The sequence below is a fragment of the Bufo gargarizans genome, chromosome 3 (genome assembly GCF_014858855.1).
Source record: "Bufo gargarizans isolate SCDJY-AF-19 chromosome 3, ASM1485885v1, whole genome shotgun sequence".
Lineage (NCBI taxonomy): Eukaryota > Metazoa > Chordata > Amphibia > Anura > Bufonidae > Bufo > Bufo gargarizans.
The window spans coordinates 479,258,885-479,281,400 of record NC_058082.1 but is presented as its reverse complement, the minus strand read 5'-3'; the positions used below and the strand labels follow the sequence as shown (position 1 = coordinate 479,281,400).

The 22,516-nt window shown below is 43.0% G+C and overlaps 1 protein-coding gene across 1 annotated transcript in view; it reads left to right on the top strand.

Annotated features, from left to right (window-relative positions):
* The window catches only part of CPD (carboxypeptidase D), a 79,669-nt gene that overhangs the window by 28,805 nt on the left and 28,348 nt on the right, over positions 1-22,516 (top strand). Inside the window, exons 3-8 of the mRNA XM_044283784.1 lie at positions 6,831-6,973; positions 12,355-12,524; positions 14,721-15,079; positions 15,417-15,608; positions 16,847-17,014; positions 20,990-21,099. Coding sequence (XP_044139719.1) covers positions 6,831-6,973; positions 12,355-12,524; positions 14,721-15,079; positions 15,417-15,608; positions 16,847-17,014; positions 20,990-21,099 — 1,142 coding nt within the window. The remainder of the gene's footprint in view (positions 1-6,830; positions 6,974-12,354; positions 12,525-14,720; positions 15,080-15,416; positions 15,609-16,846; positions 17,015-20,989; positions 21,100-22,516) is intronic.

Below are 22,516 nucleotides of genomic sequence, written 5' to 3'. Positions count from 1 at the left end.
GTGATGTCGTCTTACGTTTTTATCCTCCCACACGCAGTCTCTGGGATAAGACCTCCCCGTCTCGCCACAGAAGTCTTATCTGATCGTTCTATTATCTAGAAATGCTTTGCACACGGAAATCATTGGTACCTGGTAGATGGCAATGAAGGGTTACAGGAGCGAGTGGTATCCAGAGTGTACATAGTGGGTGGATGCGTGTAAAGGTCACCTTTTCTTTAGCTTTTGTTTGCCTATAACATTTCCTTATATTTATTTTAGCATAAAAATTGTTTGCTTGGCTCATGAGAAATGACACTTGTCTCTTTCATAGAGCTTCTGCCGTAGGTTTCCGGGTCATTGTCATATGTATACTTCTCTTTAGATCAGATTCCCGTGTGATGGTGTGCGGTCGTGTTCCTTGCAATGTTTAAAAAGGACCAGTCACCGCTCCTGACATGTCTCTTGACAATTCTGGAACATTTTTTCTTATGACTTTCCATACTTCTTCTATTCTTGTTAGAAGTTTATGGATAAAGGTACAGATGGGAGTTACCAATTGGGGGGGCTGTCCCTGCAGTGTTCCACTGTCCAATCAGTGCTGCCAGTAGCAGACTGTGCAGGGACACACTCCTAACTGGTATATATACCTTTTATCCTATAAATGTCTAGCAGGAATAAGAGAAGAACGGAACTACCCTAGTCATAAGAAATAATTCGCCAGAGCTGTTATTGCATAGGAAATGCAAGTAGCTACTAAAACAGACATGTCAGGAGAGGTGACAGGTCCTCTTTAAAACAAACTGTAGACATAAGATAGTGGTTCCATCCCCTCCATCTCCTGCACCGATCACTAACTCTCAGTTCACTGCTAAAACCTGTCTTGGGTTATCAGGAGACTAAAGGATCAGGTTACAGGCTGCTCATAGAAGGGGAGGATTGAGTGCTGTCTATGGGAGACATCATAGCAGCTAATCTCCATCCACTTGTACTTCTGCAAACTCTATATCAAATTGCCAGACTGGTAAAAAGGTATGTAGCTCAGTATACCCTTATGACCTGATTCTCTGTATTGAAAAGGGTAGTATACGGCAGTTTTCAGTACAGCTAAGCAAAAAATGGAATGACGAAACATACCCGCCAGATGCATCACAAAAAGAAACCGTCAGACTGCTAGCACCTTATGTACATAATCGGGGACGTTTCCCAGCATTAACACTGAACATGTATTATTATAGTGTGAATATAAAGTTACAGACTCTGAGCCAAATGGGTTGGTATTTCTGGGAAGGGAGAGAAATTAGCAGCTGCCAGACTTGGGACGCCTTCACACGATCAGTGCTTGGTCAGTGTTTGATCAGTGATTTTCAGCCATCCAGGTTGGGTAAAAAAGACAGAACAGGTGCAGATCTTTCCATTATACTTTATCTCAGTGTAGGATCCACTTCTGGTTTTGGCTCACAATCACTGGTGGAAATGACTGATCAAACACTGTCCCGACACTGTGCCCACAAGTCCCGACAACAGCGTATGTGGTCTTAGTGGGGAGAGGAGAAAGCTGCTGCCACTTTAGGGCTCATGCACACGAAGGTTTTTTTTATTTATTTATTTTTTTGTCCATTCCATTCCCTTTTTTTTTTTTTTTTTTTTTTTTTTTTGTGGCCTGTATGCGGAGCCATTCGTTTCAATGGAGCCACAAAAAAAGGAATTGACATGTGCATTCCGTGTCCCTATGTCCGCAAGTCTGTTCCGCAAAAAAAAGTCCTATTCTTGTCCGTTTTGCATTGTTGCAATATATCCGCCAAAAAAAAACTAATGCAACACGGACGTCACACGAATGTCATCTGCTTTTTTGCGGATCCGAATTTTCCAACCTGCAAAATACATAGTCGTGTGCATGAGCCCTGTTTTTTTTGGGGGTGGGGGGAGGTTAGAAAGTAGCTCCGCATGCACATTAGATTGCTGGCTGGTCCCACCGACAATGTCTATGGGGCCTTTAAAGGGGTATTCCCATCTAGGACATTAATTGCATATCTATAGGAGATGCCATCAATATCCAGTAGGTACTGGTCCTACCTCTGAGACTCATTCCTGTCTTGACATGAACGGAGAGCAGTCTGCAATCTCACCCTTCCAATCTCTGCTGTGGGACTATAATCCTAAATACTGCCCTGTTGGCTCAATTTCAGATCCCCTCTCTTTCCCAGCTTCCATTCCAGCACAATCGGGGAGTATGAAGTCACCAACACACAGATGGGAAAGCTTCCTGCCTAAAGGTCCTTTTACAAGGACCAATATATTGGGCAATTATCAGGAACTAACTAAACCTTCCAGACAATTGCCTGATCGTCAGCAGAGTCTAGGGCTGCATTTACATGCAGCAGTCACTTTTGCTGCATAAGGAGAAGTGATCACTAGAGGGATCGCTGGTCCCCATAGAAGATCATTGTTCTTGGGCAGCAGATGACCAAGTGTTTGCTTGTTTATCAGGTGTCGCCGGCAACTTTTACAGAGGACAATCATCTGGAATGAGTGTTTACACAAATGCTCATCCACAATCGGCCTGACTATCCATCCGTGTAAAAGGACCTTAAATCAGAACTTACACTTTGAGGTGGAACTTCTGGGCCCAATAGAGATCTGAAATTGGGCTGACTGGTCAGTATTCAGAATGAAGCCACATTAGTAAGTGTTATTGATTTACATTTTGACAACTGAACAGATTTGTATCTCGTCAGACGACCCCTTTAACTGGATTCATCATGATTCAGTCTGTGACTTTGGCTTTCAGGGGTGAATATTGAGTGATTGCATGCTGTAAAATACCACCATGGTAGTAATCCTGTGCTGGTACAGAAGAATACCCTGTGCCTGGGCTCCTTAGAGACATTAGTCAGAAGACATAGTCCAGGGTCACAAGGATAAAGTAGAAAACTGCCTTGAGCTGTCTAATCACTGATTAACTTTAAATCAGAGGTTTTCGTACCAGTCGCCCCGGATTAGGATTATCCATGGTGTTTGCTGTGCGTCATAGGACTAGAATTATTACTGTAGTACAGTAGCGCTAATCTTGAATCAATGAAAATTAAAAAAAAAAAATTCTTAGACCTACAAAAGTCTACAATTGAAAAGGTTTTCACAAAAATGTAAAAGAAAAAACTTTCCATTTGTGAAGACTTTCAGAGAATCTTCCATATACGAGAGGGAAGGATTCTTCTGAGAGTTGTTCTCCTAGTTTCTTGTACGACTGAAGGGGCACATTTTATTAAGGCCGGCGTTTAAGGCTACTTCTACACTGGCATTTCTGGGTCCGCCTGTTCGATCCGTTTCAGGGATCTCACAAATGATTCAAAACGGATCAGTTCAGCCCCAATGCATTCTGAATGGATAAGGATCTGTTCAGAATGCATCACATGTACAGCGCTATGGAATGAATGGCGCTTTAATAATAATGCATCAGTTTGGCTCTGGATGCGGACACCACAATGCTGCTGCTGCGCACCCTGGCTTCTGCGCACTACTTTGGAATGTGAACTAATGTAAACATCTGGTCATCGTCGCCATGTTGTAATGGCGTCTATCCTAACAAGAATACTGCATACGTCATATGTGACACTTCAAAGAGGTGCTTCTCTATAGGCAGTAAATAATATGTATATATTATCAACCCATATGATTGGACTATGCATTTTTCCACACTCTATATACCTCCCTTGGGACATCTGTAGAAAGATGAGAAACCAGACGCTGCCCACAGCACAGCTCTTTGCCCCCCCCGCACTGAATCCCGACCCATTCATTTCTATGGGGCTGTTCACATGAGCGGTGATTTTCACGCATCACTTATGCGTTGCGTGAAAATCGCAGCATGCTCTATTTTGTGCGTTTTTCACGTAACGCAGGCCCCATAGAAATGAATGGGCTTGCGTGAAAATCGCAAGCATCCGCAAGCAAGTGCGGATGCGGTGCGATTTTCACGCACGGTTGCTAGGAGACGATCGGGATGGAGACCCGATCATTATTATTTTCCCTTATAACATGGTTATAAGGGAAAAGGAAAATAATAGCATGCTGAATACAGAATGCATAGTAAAATAGCGCTGGAGGGGTTAAAATAAAATAAAAAATTTAACTCGCCTTAGTCCACTTGATCGGGCTGCCCGGCATCTCGTCTGTCTCCTTTGCTGAACAGGACCTGTGGTGACGTCACTCCGGTCATCACATGATCTTTTAACATGGTGATGGATCATGTGATGACCGGAGTGACGTCACCTCAGGTCCTGTTCCTGAAATGAATGCTCACCACAGGTCCTGTTCAGCAAAGGAGACAGAAGAGATGCTGGGCTACGTGATCAAGTGGACTAAGGTAGTTAAATTATTTTATTTATTTATTTTAACCCCTCCAGCGCTGTTTTACTATGCATTCTGTATTCAGAATGCTATTATTTTCCCTTATAGTCATGTTATAAGGGAAAATAATACAATCTACAGAACACCGATCCCAGACCCGAACTTCTGTGAAGAAGTTCGGGTTTGGGTACCAAACATGCGCGATTTTTCTCACGTGAGTGCAAAACGCATGACAATGTTTTGCACTCGCGCTGAAAAATCGCGGGTGTTCCCACAACGCACCCGCACATGTTTCCGCAACGGCCGTGTGAAAGAGGCCTTGGGGTTGTCTGTTTTCGGCCGGGCTGTCAGACAGACTTCTGCCCGTTGTCTTGCATTGAGATGCATGTGAATTTGACCGGCCCGTGTAGCACTTTCTTACCTGGTAAATTAAAGGCTCGTTATGCCTTTGTACAAGGACAGGATAAAGATATAAAGTCAATAGTAAAAGCAATTTCCACATTGGGGACAATATTTGCTTTGGCCGTTGCACAGTACAATGTTATAGTGACTACGTGGTCTCGCCTCATTCATTTCTTAAAATGTACATGTTTGCCTTCCCGCCTCTGCCCTGGATAACATTGACACAAACTTTTTTTTTTTTTTCTCAAGCCTGCCATTGCTTCCCAGTGCATCGTGTGGATTTTTGTCCCACATCACCATTGATTTGTGGCTTTGTCCACAGTATAGGACAGGTCTAATTAATGCTCAGTTTAGCCCTGACTTTAGCTGTCGTGACCAGTGCGCCCATAAGCACATCAGGCAGAATGAAAGCTGCGCTGTGATTGGCTGCTGTCGGTGTCTTTTATCCATTTTCATGAATCTCTCCCACTTCTCTCTTCACAATTGTCCATTATGAGGAGGGTACAATGGACTTCTCTTTGGAGGCTGGACATCTGTCCACAGGAATCTATGGACCATTGTCACATTTGGTCCGAGCATGAAAATATATGTATATGGAAATTTAAGGAGGATATTTATTTTTATTTTTTTGCAAAATGTGCAGATTTTAGAAAATTTCCATATTTTTCCTCCATATGGCTCATAGAATCAGTAACTTAATATGCAAGATATAGCAGCCTTATGGGAAATCAACCCCTGCCTGATGGACCTTCTGCTAGATCTACCACATGTCTGTGCAGAATCCCCAGCCGTCCACAAGCATCTCCTCTCAGGAACAGCAAGGATTTTGGAGTTCTGATTCTGACTTAAAGGGGGTTGTCTAACTTCAGCAAATTGCATTTATCATGTAGAGAAAGTTAATGCAAGCCACTTGCTAATGTATTGTGATTGTCCATATTGCTTCCTTTGCTGGCTGGATTCATTTTCCCATCACATTATACACTGCTCATTTCCAGGGGTTACTACCACCCTGCAATCCATCAGTGGTCGTGCTTGCACACCCGGCCACCAGAGAGGCTGGCACTTTTTTTCTATAGTGTGCGAGCACGGGCACCACTGCTGGATTGCAGGGTGGTTGTAAACGTGGAAATGTGATGGAGAAATGAATCCAGCCAGCAAAGGAGGCAATATGGACAATCACAATACATTAGTAAGTGCCCTAAATTAACTTTATCTACATGATGAATGCCATTTGCTGAAGTGAGACAACCCCTTTAGGCTAGGTCTACACGACGACATTTGTCATGCGTCGGGGCACAACTACACTGCAACATTTGTCGCGCAACAATTTTTATAATGGTAGTCTATGGTGTCCCACTGCAACATGCGACATGTTGCGACTGCGACGCGACAGTTGCAGAAAAATCCATTTCGAATAGACTATCTTTATAAAAATTGTCGCGCGACAAATGTCGTCGTGTAGACCTAGCCTTAAGGCCAGGACTACACATGTAATATAGCTGAAGATCAGTGTTGCACTGCGTTCGTCATAAGTGAATGGCGTTGTGCTGCGACCTACAAGTTGATACGACAGTTGCAGGAAATCCAGCCTTGATGCGGCAGCTTGTGGATCGTGTTGCGACCTCATTCAGTACGTTGCAGCACAGGTAGCACCACACTGCGATCTTGCGTCGCAAGCAAACGTTGCTGCATAGCCCTAGAATAAACATATCTATTTAATAACTTTTCATGACCTTTCCGTTGAATGGCTGCCATTACATCATTTTGGGGAACAGATGTGTTAAAACGGATGCCGGACAGTAGGGTCCATCAGCCATTGGATATAATGTTATCTGTTTAATGAATATGCCATTAATAGCTGTTGAAAAACTGATCACTGATGCCATTATAGCCTATAGCTGATGGCTGCCACTGTTGGGCGTCTATCACGGCCTCTGTTTAACATGTTTGGGGGACGAAGGATGGGTCCTAAATGAAACCATTGGTTGATGATGGCAGCCAGACCGGGTCTTGGTACCGCAGACCGGGTACAGTCAGCTCATTGCACATATGATGTAGGATATGCATAGTAAGTTCTGTTTTGTCTTTTCTGCCCTCTGCAGGTGGGATGCAGGATTACAATTATGTATGGGGGAACTGCCTGGAAGTCACGTTTGAACTGTCCTGCTGCAAGTACCCACCGGCTTCCGAACTGGCGCAAGAATGGGACAATAATAGAGAGTCGCTTCTGAAGTTCATGGAAATGGTAATTCATGGTTTTACTCATTTTTATGTTTTTACCCTTTTCACTGCTTCTTCATCAGCTTATCATCTTGTTGGTCATAATGGATCGCCGAGATGTTACCTTTCCCTGATTTCTCATACCTGTAACTTGTAGACGTTAGTGGTTTTATCTAACATGGGACCCGTTGGACTACATTCACTGCACATTGTGGTGTCCGTTGGGGGGTATACGTCAGGCATACTGACACAGACTGATATGTTCATATGTGTCCGCAGTGCTGAGAAAAATTACGTTTTATTACTTGCAAATGAGCCTCTACACTCAGAAGCTCAGCTAAAGCCCCATTCACACGTCTGTGTTTCACGAAAAATAGGCAGAGTTTAGAGAGAGCAGAGCGCCCGGGCCCAACAGATTTACTGTCACTTACATCACGTACTAACATAAATGACCATTGAAAAAGATTAGAATTTCTGGCGCACGGACTGCCTGGACATGCGCCAAATTTATTTAGAGGCCAATGGACTTTAAACTAAGACTGGTGTTTGTAAGGCCCGTCTTAGTATATCTGCTCTAATGTCTACCTTTGAACATAAGACTATCTCCATCTACATAAAGCACTGAGTAACATGTAAGTAGGTGGCATCACTTATCTTGCGTCGGTCCTCGTTTCTGCAGCTCTTCCTCGTTGTGTTATTGTGCATGCTGCTGGTTACCTGATAGTGTGGAAGAATAGAAGATGCAGGAAGGTATGGGTACATTTCCTATAGTGAGGAGACTTCACATCTCTCAGGGTGCGTCCAGTCTAGATGGATTATTATTTTTTTTTTTAAAGGGAACCTGTCACCATGATTTTGCGCATAGAGCTGGGGGACATGGGCTGCTAGATGGCCACTAGCACATCTGCAGTACCCAGGTCCCATAGCTCTCTGCGCTTTTATACTGTTAAAAAAACGTTTTGATTGATATGCAAATTACCTGATATGAGTCCTGTAGCCGGAGATGAGTCCAGCGGAAAGGAGCCCAGCACCGCCCCGCGTCCTCCGAATCTCCTCCTTGCTGGCTGATGTCACAGAGCTGGAGCGCCGAAATCTCGCGATGCTATGGGACCTGGGTACTGCAGATGTGCTAGTGGCCATCTAGCAGCCCATGTCCCCAGCTCTATGCGCAAAATCATGGTGACAGGTTTCCTTTAAATATATATTTTTTTTATTTGCAATGTGCACGCTGATAAGCCCCATTCAATAGAGTTAATCAGTGTCTGGCTAGCCGCCACAGTTTCCGGGTAGAAATCTCCTCAGAAATAGACATGTGGTACAGATTCCTATTGAAATCTCCTGTTTCCTCCCACACTTCAAAGACATACTGATAGGGAACTTAGATTTTGAGCCCCACTGGTGCCAGTGATGTCTGTAAAGCACTGCAGAATATGTCTGCGCTTTTAGGCTACTTTCAAACTAGCGTTCGGGGCTTCGCTTGTGAGTTCCGTTTGAAGGCTCACACAAGCGGCCCCGAACGCATCCGTACGGCCCCAATGCATTCTGAGTGGATGCGGATCTGCTCAGAATGCATCAGTCTGGCACCGTTTGGCCTCCGCTCCGCTCAGCAGGCGCACACATGTTCGGGTGTCCGCCTGGCCGTGCGGAGGCAAACGGATCCGTCCAGAGTTACAATGTAAGTCAATGGGGACGGATCCGTTTCAAGTTGACACAATATGGCTCAGTTTCAAACGGATCCGTCCCCCATTGACTTTCAATGTAAAGTCTGGACGGATCAGTCTGAGCAACTTTCACACTTAGCACTTTTTCTAAAATATAATGCAGACGGATCGGTTCTGAACGGATCCCATTGTCTGTATTATAGGAGCGGATCCGTCTGTGCATACTCCAGACGGATCCGCTCTGAGCGCAAGTGTGAAAGTATATTTTAAAATAAATTATACATACATAATACATACACACACAGATAATTGGTGCTGGTGGTAATGCTGCGTCTGCAACAATTCTATGGAAAAAAAAACTCAGTTTTTTTTAATTATTTTTTTTTGCCTCCCCAAAAACTGACTAAAAAAAGCCATCAAAAGTTCCCATGCTTCCCAAAAATGGTATCAAATAAGCCCCCACACAGCTTTGCCAGTAGAAAAATAAAGTTGTGGGTGTCAGAATATGGCAACTCAGAGCCATCTTTTTATTCCTAAAAAAAAAAAAAAAAAAAAAAAAAAAAGCTTTCATCTTTTTTTTTATTATTATTATGATGATGATGATGATGATTATTTTTTAGTAGTGAAACATAGCAAACATTATACATTTGGTGTCTCTATAATTGTACTTACCTGCAGAATAAAATGAATGTGTTGTGTTTTTATTTTTTGTGTTTGTGGCACAGCACGTGCCAGGACTATGAGAGAGATGAGTCCAATGAGACTTGTGGCTCCGGCCTCCCCCGCCTACTGTCCATGACTGGCAGGTTTCTTTCCTGTGCGATATGAAACCTGTCAGTCATGGGGAGGGTGGGGCCAGTAGTTTCATCAGACTAATCTCTCTCACAGCGCTGGTGCCCTATGAAAGTACTGAATACTAGCCGGAAGTGACAGTCTGCTGATTTTAGCAGGTCAGCGAGGTCCGCATAATAGAGGTGACGGATTCCCTTTTAAGTACTTATCTAGACTGCGTCCATGATTGTTGTAAAAAAATAAAAATCGTATGGTATGTCTCTTATTAACAAACCTAGAACCAGCCCTGTACTGCACATAGATCCAGAGATCTCCCCGTTCATTGCTCCGGTTGCCTTCCTAGGTTTTCTTAAAGGCCTCATGCACACGATCCTATCTGTTATTGAGGCCTGCAGATCGCGGCTGATCCTGGCCATCTGCATGCCACCATTTATTTTTTATTTTTTATGTTTTTCTCCCCCCCCCCAAACATTTGTAGAACTGTCCTATACTTAGAATAGGATATGTTCTGTCTTTGTTGCAGGGCCACGGAACTGACATACGGATAGCACTTAGTAAGCCATGCACATCTTTTGCGCCCCATTGAAATGAATGGGTCCACATCTGATTTTAAAAAAAAAAGGCAGGTTGGATGCAGACCGAAAATACAATTGTGTGCATGAGACCTTAGGCTGGTAGCTCAGGGAGTTTGTCCTTTCTGCTGTAGCAGCTCAGGGCATGGCCATTCTCAGGAGGTCCTTTCTGCTATAGCGCTTTCCCTGTAACTGTCACCGCTTTTAACAGAAGATATGGTTGGTGGCAGTTGATTTAAACTGAGCATGTGCGACCACCTCAGTGAGGTGGACTTAGAAATAAGCAAAAGAACAAACAGCAGGTGGCTCTATACAGACACATTTTACTGAATAACTCAGAGGCTATACAATTTTTTTTTAATTACAGTTCAATTACAAAAGTATTCAGATCCAGATGGTGGCGCAGTCCCTTTTAAGGAGTTTTATTAAATAATTCTGATAGTGACATTATTTTTGGTAATTGCTATTTATGCAGTTATTTCAATCATGGTTTAAATGGCTTTTCTAAAATTCCTTTCTTGAGAAAAGAGAAGAATGTATCCTGCTGCAAATGTTTGTCCGTGGGTTGTGCAGAAGACCTTCCTAGATGTTTCTAGTGATGTAGTTTCTTTAGCATCACCCCTCGGTGGGATCTGCTCAGACTTCGCAGTGTATTTTCTATGGTCCTTCACTTTGCTTTGTGCTGTGAGTATATAATGTCCTGTGCACAGCAGGCTGGAGTTCAGTTCTTAGCATGTGTCTTATTTTTGACAGTTCTTCAGTTCTGCTCTGTCTGGATCTGAAGGAACACTTGCAGCATGCCAGCGAGAAAGCATTTCCTATAACTTGACACTTTGGGGAGGTTGGCATTGTATTACGTGTCCTCCTTCCAGTCCCTTGGGTGCTGGTTTTCTTTTTGGTTCTTCCTGTTATGACTGACCTCCTTGGCCTCTCTGGTTGTTGTTCAAGCCTTTTTTTTTACAAGATTAGGAAAATGTGATATTCTGTAGGTTGGCCAGCGAATGGCTGTTGGATTTTCTCGTTAATGACTTTGGGAATACGACACCATTGGGTATATTCCCAGCTGCCACTAGAAGGCTGACGTTAGAGCTGAAAAGGTGTTGGCGCCGCCCGTGTGGGCAATACTTCAGGTCCTACTGCTATTTTTATTTTTTCTAACTCCTTTTATCAACTTGATTGATAGCGTTCTCTGTGTAAGTGTGTATACAGAACAGTCCTATCCTTGTCCATAATACAGACAAGAAAAGGACATGTTCTATTTTTTTGCAGATGCCGCAGAACGGACTTACATCGGATGCTTTCTGCATCTTTTGCGGCCCCATTGAAGTGAATGGGTCCGCATGCAATCCGCAAAAAATGAGGATAAGATGTGGACAAAAAATAAATTTTATGTGCATGAGCCCTTACCCGTTCTTTTTCAGCGGAGATCATCCTTCCTTCCTTTTTGTCCCATAACTTCCCAATCTTAGCGGTGCAGTTCTTGTCTGCCCCACTTTGTACACATGTCTTCTGTTGCACTGATTTAAAGGAACAGTCTAATAAAAGACTTGTTAATCCAGAATTCTTTTCAACAAGAAAGTTTCAAAAACATGTCCCAATTCAGCTTCTTTTTTTTTTTTCTTTTTTTTTCTCTTCCCTACATGCGTGTTGTGCAATGCATGCTAGAATCAGCAAATTGTTATTAAAGTGACCCTTCAGTTCAAGAAAAAAATACGTTGGAACACTTAACTGGTGGCCTTCTTATTAGCTGCAGATCTATAATTTCCAGGCTTCTCTTCTGTCCTCCAAGATGGCCGCACCAGTTCTCAGACTATCTGAAGCATGCTGTGCATGGTTAGCCCAAGACACTTCATTCTTGTCCATCCCTGCTCTTGGATTGGCCAGCACTGTTCACGTGAGACGTGCTGGCCAATCCAAGAGCAGCAGGGAGTGCCGTGACGCAGTGAGGTTATCCTGCATGGGATCGCGGTACAGTGCCTGCACATACAATGATGCTTGCAAATCACTAGCGTGCCAACATTCAGCCAGCAAGGGACGCTGGGAGATTTTAGGTCTGGAGGCTGCAGAATTGTGAATACAGCTTTTGATTATGATACAGGCTAGCCCACAGGATCAGTCCAATACAGGTAATGCATTTGCAAGATTACTCAACTTTTTATTAGGTTCATTCTCTATACAAACATTAAGGTGGTCTTGACTTTTGCTACAAAGATCAGCACTGACAGTCACGGTTTGTGCAGTTTTTGTAATTCTAGGAGATACTGTAATAAAGTCATACATAATTTTTGGACTGTATAGTAGGACCTTGCTGTTACAGTTTTATGTGGTCATTTGAATTATTTTTGTATGGAATTATAGTCTGTCTCCTCTTTCATTTATAGGTCCACATTGGAGCCAAAGGCTTTGTAAGAGACTCTGTTACTCAGAAAGGCATTGAGAACGTGACTATATCTGTATCAGAGATTAACCATAACATCACCACTGGCAAGCTGGGAAACTTCCAGAGATTGCTAGCTCCAGGGACCTACAACATCACTGCTTCAGTTACTGGGTGAGTAGGGGTATATTCAATGGAGCTCATGGACCCCATAGCAATGGTTAAGACGAGTCCCCCCTTTCCTTTCAGTTTTGACTATGCTGGGGAGAACACTATAAACACACTTTTTGTGGAGCTTTAAATTGAAGCTCCTCCTCCAGTGCACGCAGAATAAAATTTCATATTTCTGCTACTCCTGATGACGATAAAAGCTCTTCATAAAGTATGTTTATAGTGTTTTTCCCAGCATTTTCAACAGTTCAGCATAATCAAAACTGCTGACAGATTCTCTTTAAAGTGTAACTGCCGTTTCATTTTTTATTCCCTAATGGTATAGTACACCCTGCTGTAAAAGTGCTTTTGTGATTTTAAAATTTGATCATTTTCAGTTTTACCTGCTAATAACTCCCACAAATGCTTGCTACTTTCCTATTCAGGAGCTCTCATCTCACAGCGTTGCCATGTGCAGTCCGTCTTCTCAGTATAATAACGAGACGGAGGAGCTCATCCCTGACAGCCTGGAGCTGGGTCCAGGCAGAAAGTGGAGGGGGGAGGGCTGCTTTAGATGGTGATATCTTCTCAATGGTAGCAGCTAGAAATATGCAACTGGTCTTGTTTGAAGGCTTACAGTCCCGGCTTTCATACAATAACTGCTCTAGTCCAAGCAACAGAGGAGAAATCACTGTTAGAAATAGTCGGGAATAATCGCGGGTAAAATCTGCTTTTACTTTCAGCATCCCGATTTCTATCATTGATATCTTCCCCTGTACTGAACAGATTTATGTCATTCTGGTATTGTCTGAAAGCCATGTTTCTAGCTGGTACCAAACAAGAGATATAAGCAGCTAAAGCAGCTTACTGATTTAATGTAATTGCAGGGCTTGTCTCTGGTTAGTTGTATGTGAGGATACACACTGCTCTGGGTACTGTGGGAAGTCATCTGCGTTCCGATTGGTCCTGCTAGTTCATGTGAGGAGAGCAAGGGCTTATGGGAAGTGAGGGGAATACAGGATGGCCTCAACTTAAGGGCAAAGATCCTCACAAGAAGAGCAGCAGAGGACATCTTAGGAAGTTGTTGAAATAGAGGCACAGAGAAATATGGTTGCTAAGGGCTGAATACAGACATCAGAAAGGTAAAATTAGCTGAAAAATGCAGCTTCATGAATATCTTCCCTTCAGCATCACATATGTTAGGAATTTCATTTTTGGTAGTGAAATGGCATTTACACTCTAAGAATGGTATTTTTTATTTTTTTTGTCCACAGTTGTAAAGTTAGTATTTTAAGAAACCACTACCTTAAAGGGCATCTGTCAGCAGATTTGTACCTATGAAACTGTCTGCCTTGTGGCATGTGTGCTTGGAAGCTGAAGACATCTGTGTTGGTCCCATGTTCATATGTGCCCACATTGCTGAGAAAAATGATGTTTTAATACATGCAAATGAGGCTCTAGGAGCAACAGGGGCGTTCCCTTTACACCTAGAGGCTCGTCTCTCTCTGCAGTTTGATTGACCTTAGGAGAAATCGGGGCCAGCCGTGGTCATATTTTCACTGCCTTGCCCTTTCAATCAAAGTGCAGAGGGGGCATGGCAGTTGCAGAGAGAGCAGAGCCTATAGCCCCTAGAGGCTCATTTGCATATATTAAAACTTCATTTTTGTCAGTGATGCAGATGCCTTCAGCTGCCAAGCGCACATGCAACACATATATCCATATAAAATGTCTTAAAGGGGGTGTCTCAAGATATAAACTTCTCCCCTATTCACAGGATGGGGGATACATATCTGATTGGTGGGGGTCCAAATGCTGGGATTCTACACCAATCATGAGAACGATGTTCCCAAGACTCTTGAGTTAATTGAGCGACCATCAAGCATGCGTCCTGCCACTCCAATCATTCTCTATGGCGAAGATAGCCAAATACGCTATTAACAGCAGATACGTTTATATCCTGGTGCAACCCCTTTACTGCAGTCTGAACTACAAAGCAGAGACTACCTGAACTGTAGATCTGTCTCCTCTTCCTACCACTACTACTACACCATGAATATCCCCTTTCCCTCATCAGTTGTCCCTTGCATTCATTTGAAATAATGCCTTGATTGGTGATTCCACTATACAGTACCATTAGTATTGACTACAGCTTAGACTACCAGGTGTTCCGGAGTCCTGGGCACCAGATTTTTCATATACATATTGTCTTTTGTCTTCCAGATACCTGCCACTAACCATTACTCAGGTGGAAGTAAAAGAAGGAGCAGCTACCGTGCTTGATTTCCAGCTCAATCCTACAGTATCAGTTGTAGCAGATGATGCCCTGGGCACTACTAGTGCTCCACTACCCACCGCTGAGCATCCAGCATCTGCCAAACCTGAGAACATCCCTCCAGTTCACAGACCAATCCAGCCTCAGGAGTACCGCCATCACCACTATTCTGACATGGAGATATTCCTGAGGAGGTACAACAGTGAATACGCCAGCATCACACATCTCTACTCCATTGGCAAATCGGTGGAATCACGAGAGCTTTATGCGATGGCGATATCGGACAACCCGCGTGTCCATGAGCCAGGTAATTTATTTTCTTTTGTGTGAATAAAGACACAATTGGACTGATCTCAGTGTTGTGAGTTGTGTGCACCTCTGGTAGTAAGGCATCACATCAATTTTAGACTATAACATTTGGGGTCCGGCAAATGGGACCCTAGAGGTTTCCACACTCCCATTTCCTCTTCTCAGTAGAAGCATATAGGCTTTGCCATCTTTTCTCAATTGGAAAACCTTTTTTCTTTGTGCTATGAATGTGGCTTATCTGTGGTTTAGGTGCATGGTAGTCCCACAGCATTATGTTCTGATATCTGGATTGGTGATCATTGGCAGTCTTGTATATCTTGTTTATCTTTTTGCAGGTGAACCGGAGTTTAAGTACATTGGGAACATGCACGGTAATGAAGTTGTAGGAAGAGAGCTGCTTTTAAACCTCATTGAATATCTGTGCAAAAACTACGGTACTGACCCTGGAGTCACACAATTGGTGAACACTACCAGAATACACATCATGCCCTCCATGAATCCGGACGGATATGAGAAAGCACAAGAAGGTAATTGCTTACTCACACTTACAAGTCTATGCAGAAAAGACTATTTGAAGTTTTAAAGCATACCTCCAGGGAAAAATAAAAATTCCACTGTGTGTTTAGATCTTTATTTACAGTGTCAATGTGGAACCTTCCCCTTCAAAGCTCAGACTCGCCTTCCTCCTAATTCAGAAGTTATTATTGTCTGCCATGTTACAGTGGAGCTGCTGTCAGCCCAGTTATTGTTTCTACAAGCCTGCAAGCTCACCTTATACTTACCACTTTTCTAACCTCACCCCTCTGACACTGCAGTGAAAGAGAGAACCTGTCTGTTTGAATCACTGCTGAGGCTGCTGTAATCACAAGACCTTTTTAACTAGCATGTTCCCTTTAGGCCCCTTTCCCATGAGGGAGTTCCAGGCATTGGACTCACAGCGCGTGTGGGCAAGAGCACCCGCCCTGACCTCCCAGCACTGCCAGGGTCGCATAGCATTATATTGATTTATGATATTATATAACCCTGTCAGCTATCAATACATTCCAGAACTGTAAGGGTTACATAGTATCATAAATCAATATAATGCTATGCGACCTGTCAGTGCTGGGAGGTCCGGCCGGGTGCTCTCATGGACCCGCTGCTTTTTCTCTATTATAGCCATCTCCTTCTCAGCAAGAAGGTGGTAAAGGGTTACACTGTGCAGCTTGTGAGTGAATGAAACCAATAAACAGCATAGAGCACCCATTTGCTTTAATTCTTGATTAAGAACTTGAATTTATAAACTGATGTGCCTGTACTAAGAAACTTGTGAAAGCACACCTCTAGCTATCCACTTGCATCACTTATTTATTCTCATCTTCCAAAGGGATGGTCATTGAGGCCTGCCTCCAACGATCCTGAGAATGGAGGAGCTACAGGGGTGAATTGTTGCTGCATCCCCTCCTATGTTTTTTTTTTTTTTTTTGCCCAACAGCGCTGTGCATGGAATTGCAGTATGGTCCCATTGACGTAGTGTGGCTGTACTGCGCTGCAGCCCCATGATCGTCGGGGTTGTGGGGGCCCCAGAGGTCAAATCCCCACTAATCATAAATTCAGAGACAGGATGCAAAAAGTAATTAAAGAGCAAAAATACCAGGTTACCAGGCAGTGCCAGGCATCCTGTAATTTCCAGCGGTGGCTTAGGCAGGGCACTGCCTAATGAGTAGCATTTCCAGATGACTCTAGAATAGTATCTGACATTGTTCATCTCCTTGTCTCTCTGCAGGGGACCGTGACGGGGTTGTTGGCAGAAACAACAGCAACAATTATGATCTTAATCGTAATTTCCCAGACCAGTTCTTCCAAATCACAGACCCTCCGCAGCTTGAGACTTTGGCTGTAATGAGTTGGCTGAAAACCTATCAGTTTGTCCTGTCTGCTAATCTCCATGGAGGTATGTTATTAATTACACTTGTCCATTGTGCCTTCTGACTAATGCAGAGTTCCACAGAAATGCTCCACAAAGAACAAAAACGAAATTCACCACTCCTTGGTATTGAGTTTGAATTGGAATTCCTTTGAATTTGCACCCGCGTCATTGTGTCCTCTTTGTATTAGTGTCATATATTCCATTACCAGGTAAACCAAGGTCTACCAATACCACGTTATCACCAGACTGCAGGATTGTATCTACTGCGTACTGTATGTGTCATATGCAGTACAATGTTTTGTGTCTTACCCCTTGGCCATGGTCCAGCCATGGTTACTTATGTAATTGGTTTGCATCTGCACCTTTCTTGGAAGTCTTTAACCCCTTCCCCACCAGTGCCATAATAGTATTGCGCTGCGGGAAGTGACTTCCCGACCAATGCCATAGTACTACGGCATGCTGATCAGGCGGGTGCAGGAGCTGCACCCGCGCGAAGTTTTGCATGAAAAAATAAAAATTTCAAGTAAAAAAAAGTGTTCTTTTCCCATAATTAAGTAATAAAAAAATAGGGAAAAAAAGAAAAGTATACATATTAGTTATTGCCGTGTCCGTATCGACCAGCTCTATAAAAATATTCCATAATCCACCCTGTCAGGGGAACGCAGTAAAAAAAAAAAATAATAAGTGCCAAAACAGACATTTTTGGGTCACCTTCCCTCACAAAAAGTGTAATACCAAGCAATCAAAAAGGTGTATGTACCCCAAAATGGTACCAATCAAACAGTCTTCTCATCCTGCAAAAAAATGAGATCCTACCTAAGACAATCGCCAGAGAAAATAAATAAATAGGGCAATCAGAAAATGGCAACACAAAAATAAGATTTAATTCTGTTCAAAAATGCATTTACTGTGTAAAACGTAAGAAAATGAAAATAATAGACACATTGTGTATCACCATGTCCGTAACAACCTGTTCTATAAAAATATCACATGATATACCCCCTCAGGTGAATACTGTAAAAAAAAAAAAAAAAAAAAAAAAAACTATGCCAAAACAGCCTTTTTACCAAGAGATCAAAAAGTCTTATCTACCCCAAAATGGTACCAATGAAAGTCACCTCATCCCGCAAAATATGAGCCCCCACGTAAGACAATCACTTAAAAAAAAAACAATGGCAGCCATAAACCAATTCATCAAAATCTGCACTGCAAAAGCCATATGACGCTCCTTCCGTTCTGAATCCTGCCATGTGCCCTCCCCCAGCAGTTAACCACCACATATGGGGTGTTGCAGTAATTAGGAGAAAATAAGTAACAAATTATGGGGTGCTTTTTCTCCTGTTACCCCTTGTGAAAATGAAAAATTTGGGGCGAAAGCAACATTTTATTGGAAGAAATGAAACTTTTCATTTTCACAGCCAAGTGTTTCCAAATTTCCGCTTAGGGGGGTCAAAGTGCTCAGTACCCCCACTTTAATATATTTTTTGTAGTTTCCAAATTGGTGTCACCTTTTGAGGGTTTCCACTGTAGGGGTACGTCAGGGTCTCTTTAAATACAAAATGGTGCCTAAAAAGCATTCTAGCAAAATCTGCCTCCAAAATTCATATGGCGCTCCTTTCCTTCTGACCGCTGCCACATGCCCATAGAGCAGTTTACTACCACATATAGCGTATGTATTTCTGTAAACTGCAGAATCGGCGTAATGCATATTGAGGTTTAGTTTGCTGTTAACCCTTGCTGTGTTGCAAGAAAAAAAATGATTAACATGTAAAAACTGCATAATTTTTATTTTATTTTTTTGAAATTTCGCCTCCAATTTCCTTTATTTTCTTGTGGAACACCTAAAGGGTTAAAAGAAAAGTTGGTAACATCAGTTTTGAATAATTTAAGGGGTGTAGTTTCTAAAATGGGGTCATTTATGGGTGGTTACCATTATGTAAGCTCCTCAAAATCACTATCTGAATTACTTAAAAAAAATGGTTTTGGAAATTTTGTTGAAAATTTGAAAAATGCCTTCTAACGTCCTAAAAAAATAAAATGACATTTGCAAAATGATGCCTACATAAAGTAGACATATAGAGAATGACGACTGATAACAATTTTTGAGGCATTACTATCTGTCTTAAAAGTAGAGGAATTTTTCCAAATTTTTGGATTCTTTTATTATTTTTTTTTATAAATAAAGGAAAAATATATTGACTCAAATTTACCACTGTCATGAAGTACAGTGTGTCTCGAGAAAACAGTCTCAGAATGGCTTGGATAAGTAAAAGTGTTCAAACGTTATTACCACATAAAGTGACACATGTCAGATTTGCAAAAAATGGCCTGGGCAGGAAGTCCAAAACTGGCCCAGGGCAGAAAGGGTTAAACTTGATATTTGATGTCTTTTGTAACTGCTTTATGATGTGCCATTGACATTTAATCCACAAATGATAGATTCAGGTCCCGTCTGTGGAAACCTGCATACATTTGGAGAACTTTGGTCACCCAACCTGCTTGGTGAGATGACCACCTCATCAAGGAGGATAAACAATGGAGAGGTGGCCAGGCATGTGCGGGGTCTCTCTGTGTTTCTTTGCTTTCACTTCTGTAGGAGTTGCATATTTAGATGAGCAAGAGTGGAAGGAGAGAAATGCCCCCACGTGTGACCACCCCTCCATTCATTCTCATCACCTTTCTTAAGAGTCTGCATTTTGTCATTCTTCTGTTCTACTGGAAATATATGGATAAATGAACAGTTGGGTGTCATTAGTGTATCCCTGCATAGTCTAACAATGACACAATCTCTAGGGCCATGCCCTATTGATGAGAGGGATTTCTACGCCCAGTTGTCTATCATGCCTTTCCTGGAGGAATAGCAGAGTTGTTAGAAAAGATTCTCCACAAATATAATCTTATTGGGGATACAGGTGCTTATTAATAGAGACATGTCAGGAGAGATGACGGGTCCTTTTTCAACAGCACTACTAAATGATGATGTTTTTTAATTATTATTATTATTATTCCTGTGTCTGGTTGTCAACATTTAGAGGGGTTGTCCAGGATTATAAAAACGTGGCTGCCTTCTTCCAAAAACAGCACCCACCCCTGTCTACAGGTTGTGTGTGGTATTGCAACTCTGCCCTATTGACTCCAACTGCAATACCATGGACAGGGTTGGTGCTGTTTTTGGAAGAAGGCAGCCATGTTTTTATAATCCTGTACAACCCCCTTAATGTCCCAGCTCTGTTGTCGGAGCCCTGCCACTCATAAAGGGAGCAATTCTCAGAACAGAATTGAATTAGGGAATTGCTTAGCAAGCAGTTTTGCAAATGTGTAGATGTAAATTGGTTAAAAGTTCAAACCTACATTTTGCAATTCTCATTTTCTTTTAGTGATGTTCATATTCATAGTCTTGTGATTAATGTAGTGTAGGGTGGGGAAGTAGTTTTCGGCTACAAACAGAATCGTCAGCAGGGATGTTCCTTGCACCATTCAAGCTTCAACTTGGTCATGTTTTCGGAAAATTTGGGGCAGTTCATGGACTGTTTAGGCTATTAGGCTAGTTTCACACTAGTGGCAAGGAACTCCGGTGGATGAACAGCCTGTCGGATCCGTCCTGCCACTAGTGCACGCGTGCCCCCGGACTACCGCTCCGGCCCCATTGACTATAATGAGGGGGGGGCAGAGTTCCGGCGGCAGCACATGCCGAGAGGCGGCCGGAATAAAAGTATGACATGCAATAGTCTGGGGACACGCGTGCACTAGCGGCAGGACGGATCCGACAGGCTGTTCACCTGCCGGAGTTCCTTTCCGCTAGTGTGAAACCAGCCTAAAAAGGAACACTCTGGATAAAAACAGTGTTAAGCCTGATGCGGGAAGAGAAGCGGTACAGCCAGATGTAGTGTTTCTGTGGCACAGTTCTTCGCACCCACCATCCATCTACGTATTCAGATTCTCCTTTCTTATATGTTGGCAGCATGTGGATTTTCTAACAGCACTGACTTGTGTCTGCAGGTTCCCTTGTGGTTAATTATCCGTATGATGACGATGAAAAGGGCTTATCTATGTACAGTAAATCCCCAGATGATGCCGTCTTCCAGCAATTGTCTCTCTCCTATTCCAAGGTGAGGCTTACAGCGACCAGTCACCATGTTCTGCCTTTGCCAGCAGTAGGCACGGTGCCCAGGGAGCAGCTGCGTCTGGTTATACATACTTATAATTAATATTGCAGCACAGTACAACCTTAAAGAGGTTCTCCGGGCTTTTAATATTGCTGACCTATTTTGAGGATAAATCATCAATATCAGATAGGCGAGGGTCCCGACATCAGCACGTGCATCTCCCTTCTCCCCATGCACACTGCGCACGCGGTCTCATCATACAGCTGATCGATTGGTGGGGGTGCCGGGTGTCAGACCCCCTCCGATCTGATATTGATGACCTTTCCTGAAGATTGGTCATTAATATTAAAAGCCCGGAGAACCCCTGTAAATTATACACTTCTAGACTCAGTTTCACTTTTTTGGCAATTTGAGGTTCATTTATACAGACTTAAAAAATGTGCTTTATCTGTTGGTAAAGGGGAATTCCACGTTAATTTGGTTTCTGGCAGGTCATAGAGACTAGGACCCCACTGAATCTCTAAACCTTTAACCCTCATTTTGCTTGGCTTAGATTTCTAATCGGTGATTGTGAGCCAGAATGATGGGTGGGCCAAGAACGCAGAACAGGAGGAAATCTTTACATTATACCTTATCTCTGTGGAGGCTACACAACTGGTTTTGGCTCACAATCGCTGATTGAAATCACTGCCTGTGAAAGCTGGCTTAAGCCTGTATTGCACCTGCAGACTATGCAGCCGATTGTCAGGGGGAGGGAGAGCGTTCCTTCCCAGTAATCCCCTGTTTATCAGTGGAGGAGAGCGCTGCCATTACATGCACCGATCTCCTCCACACCTAATGCCATCGCTCGTCCCCATACTGAATCATTGTTTGCTGGCAGCAGATCATGATTACACATCACGACCTGCCACCAGCCAGCGGTGATTTTTTAAACCTGCTGAAAGATTGCGATTGCCCGATGTACGAATACTTGCTCGATGATCAGGTAATCGGAGGCACATTTACACAGGCAGATCATCGCTAATGAGCTATGAATTCTGCCCGACAATGCCCGACAATTGTGCCGCTTGCTTGTGACAAATCGGGCTTTATGATTTGAACAGATCTTATCCAGTGTCGCCTTCATTTGGCAGTCTAGGCTTATGCACCCCCCACTCCAATTCAGAGCACCTCTGCCAAAAATTCATCATTTGTATCTGCGGTGTATTTTAGACTTGCAGAAATTGTGTTACATAATAAGGATTTTTGTGCACTTGTTTAATTCGGTCCAAAGCAAATACTTGAAATCTCCTCCCCATTCCTCAATATACAGCAATTGTGTACTTATGAAATTCTAAAGTGCACAGGTCTGTAGCTGTAAGGGGACAAAGGCTTGAGTTAAAGGGGTATGCCCATCACAGACTATTGACACATTGTCTGA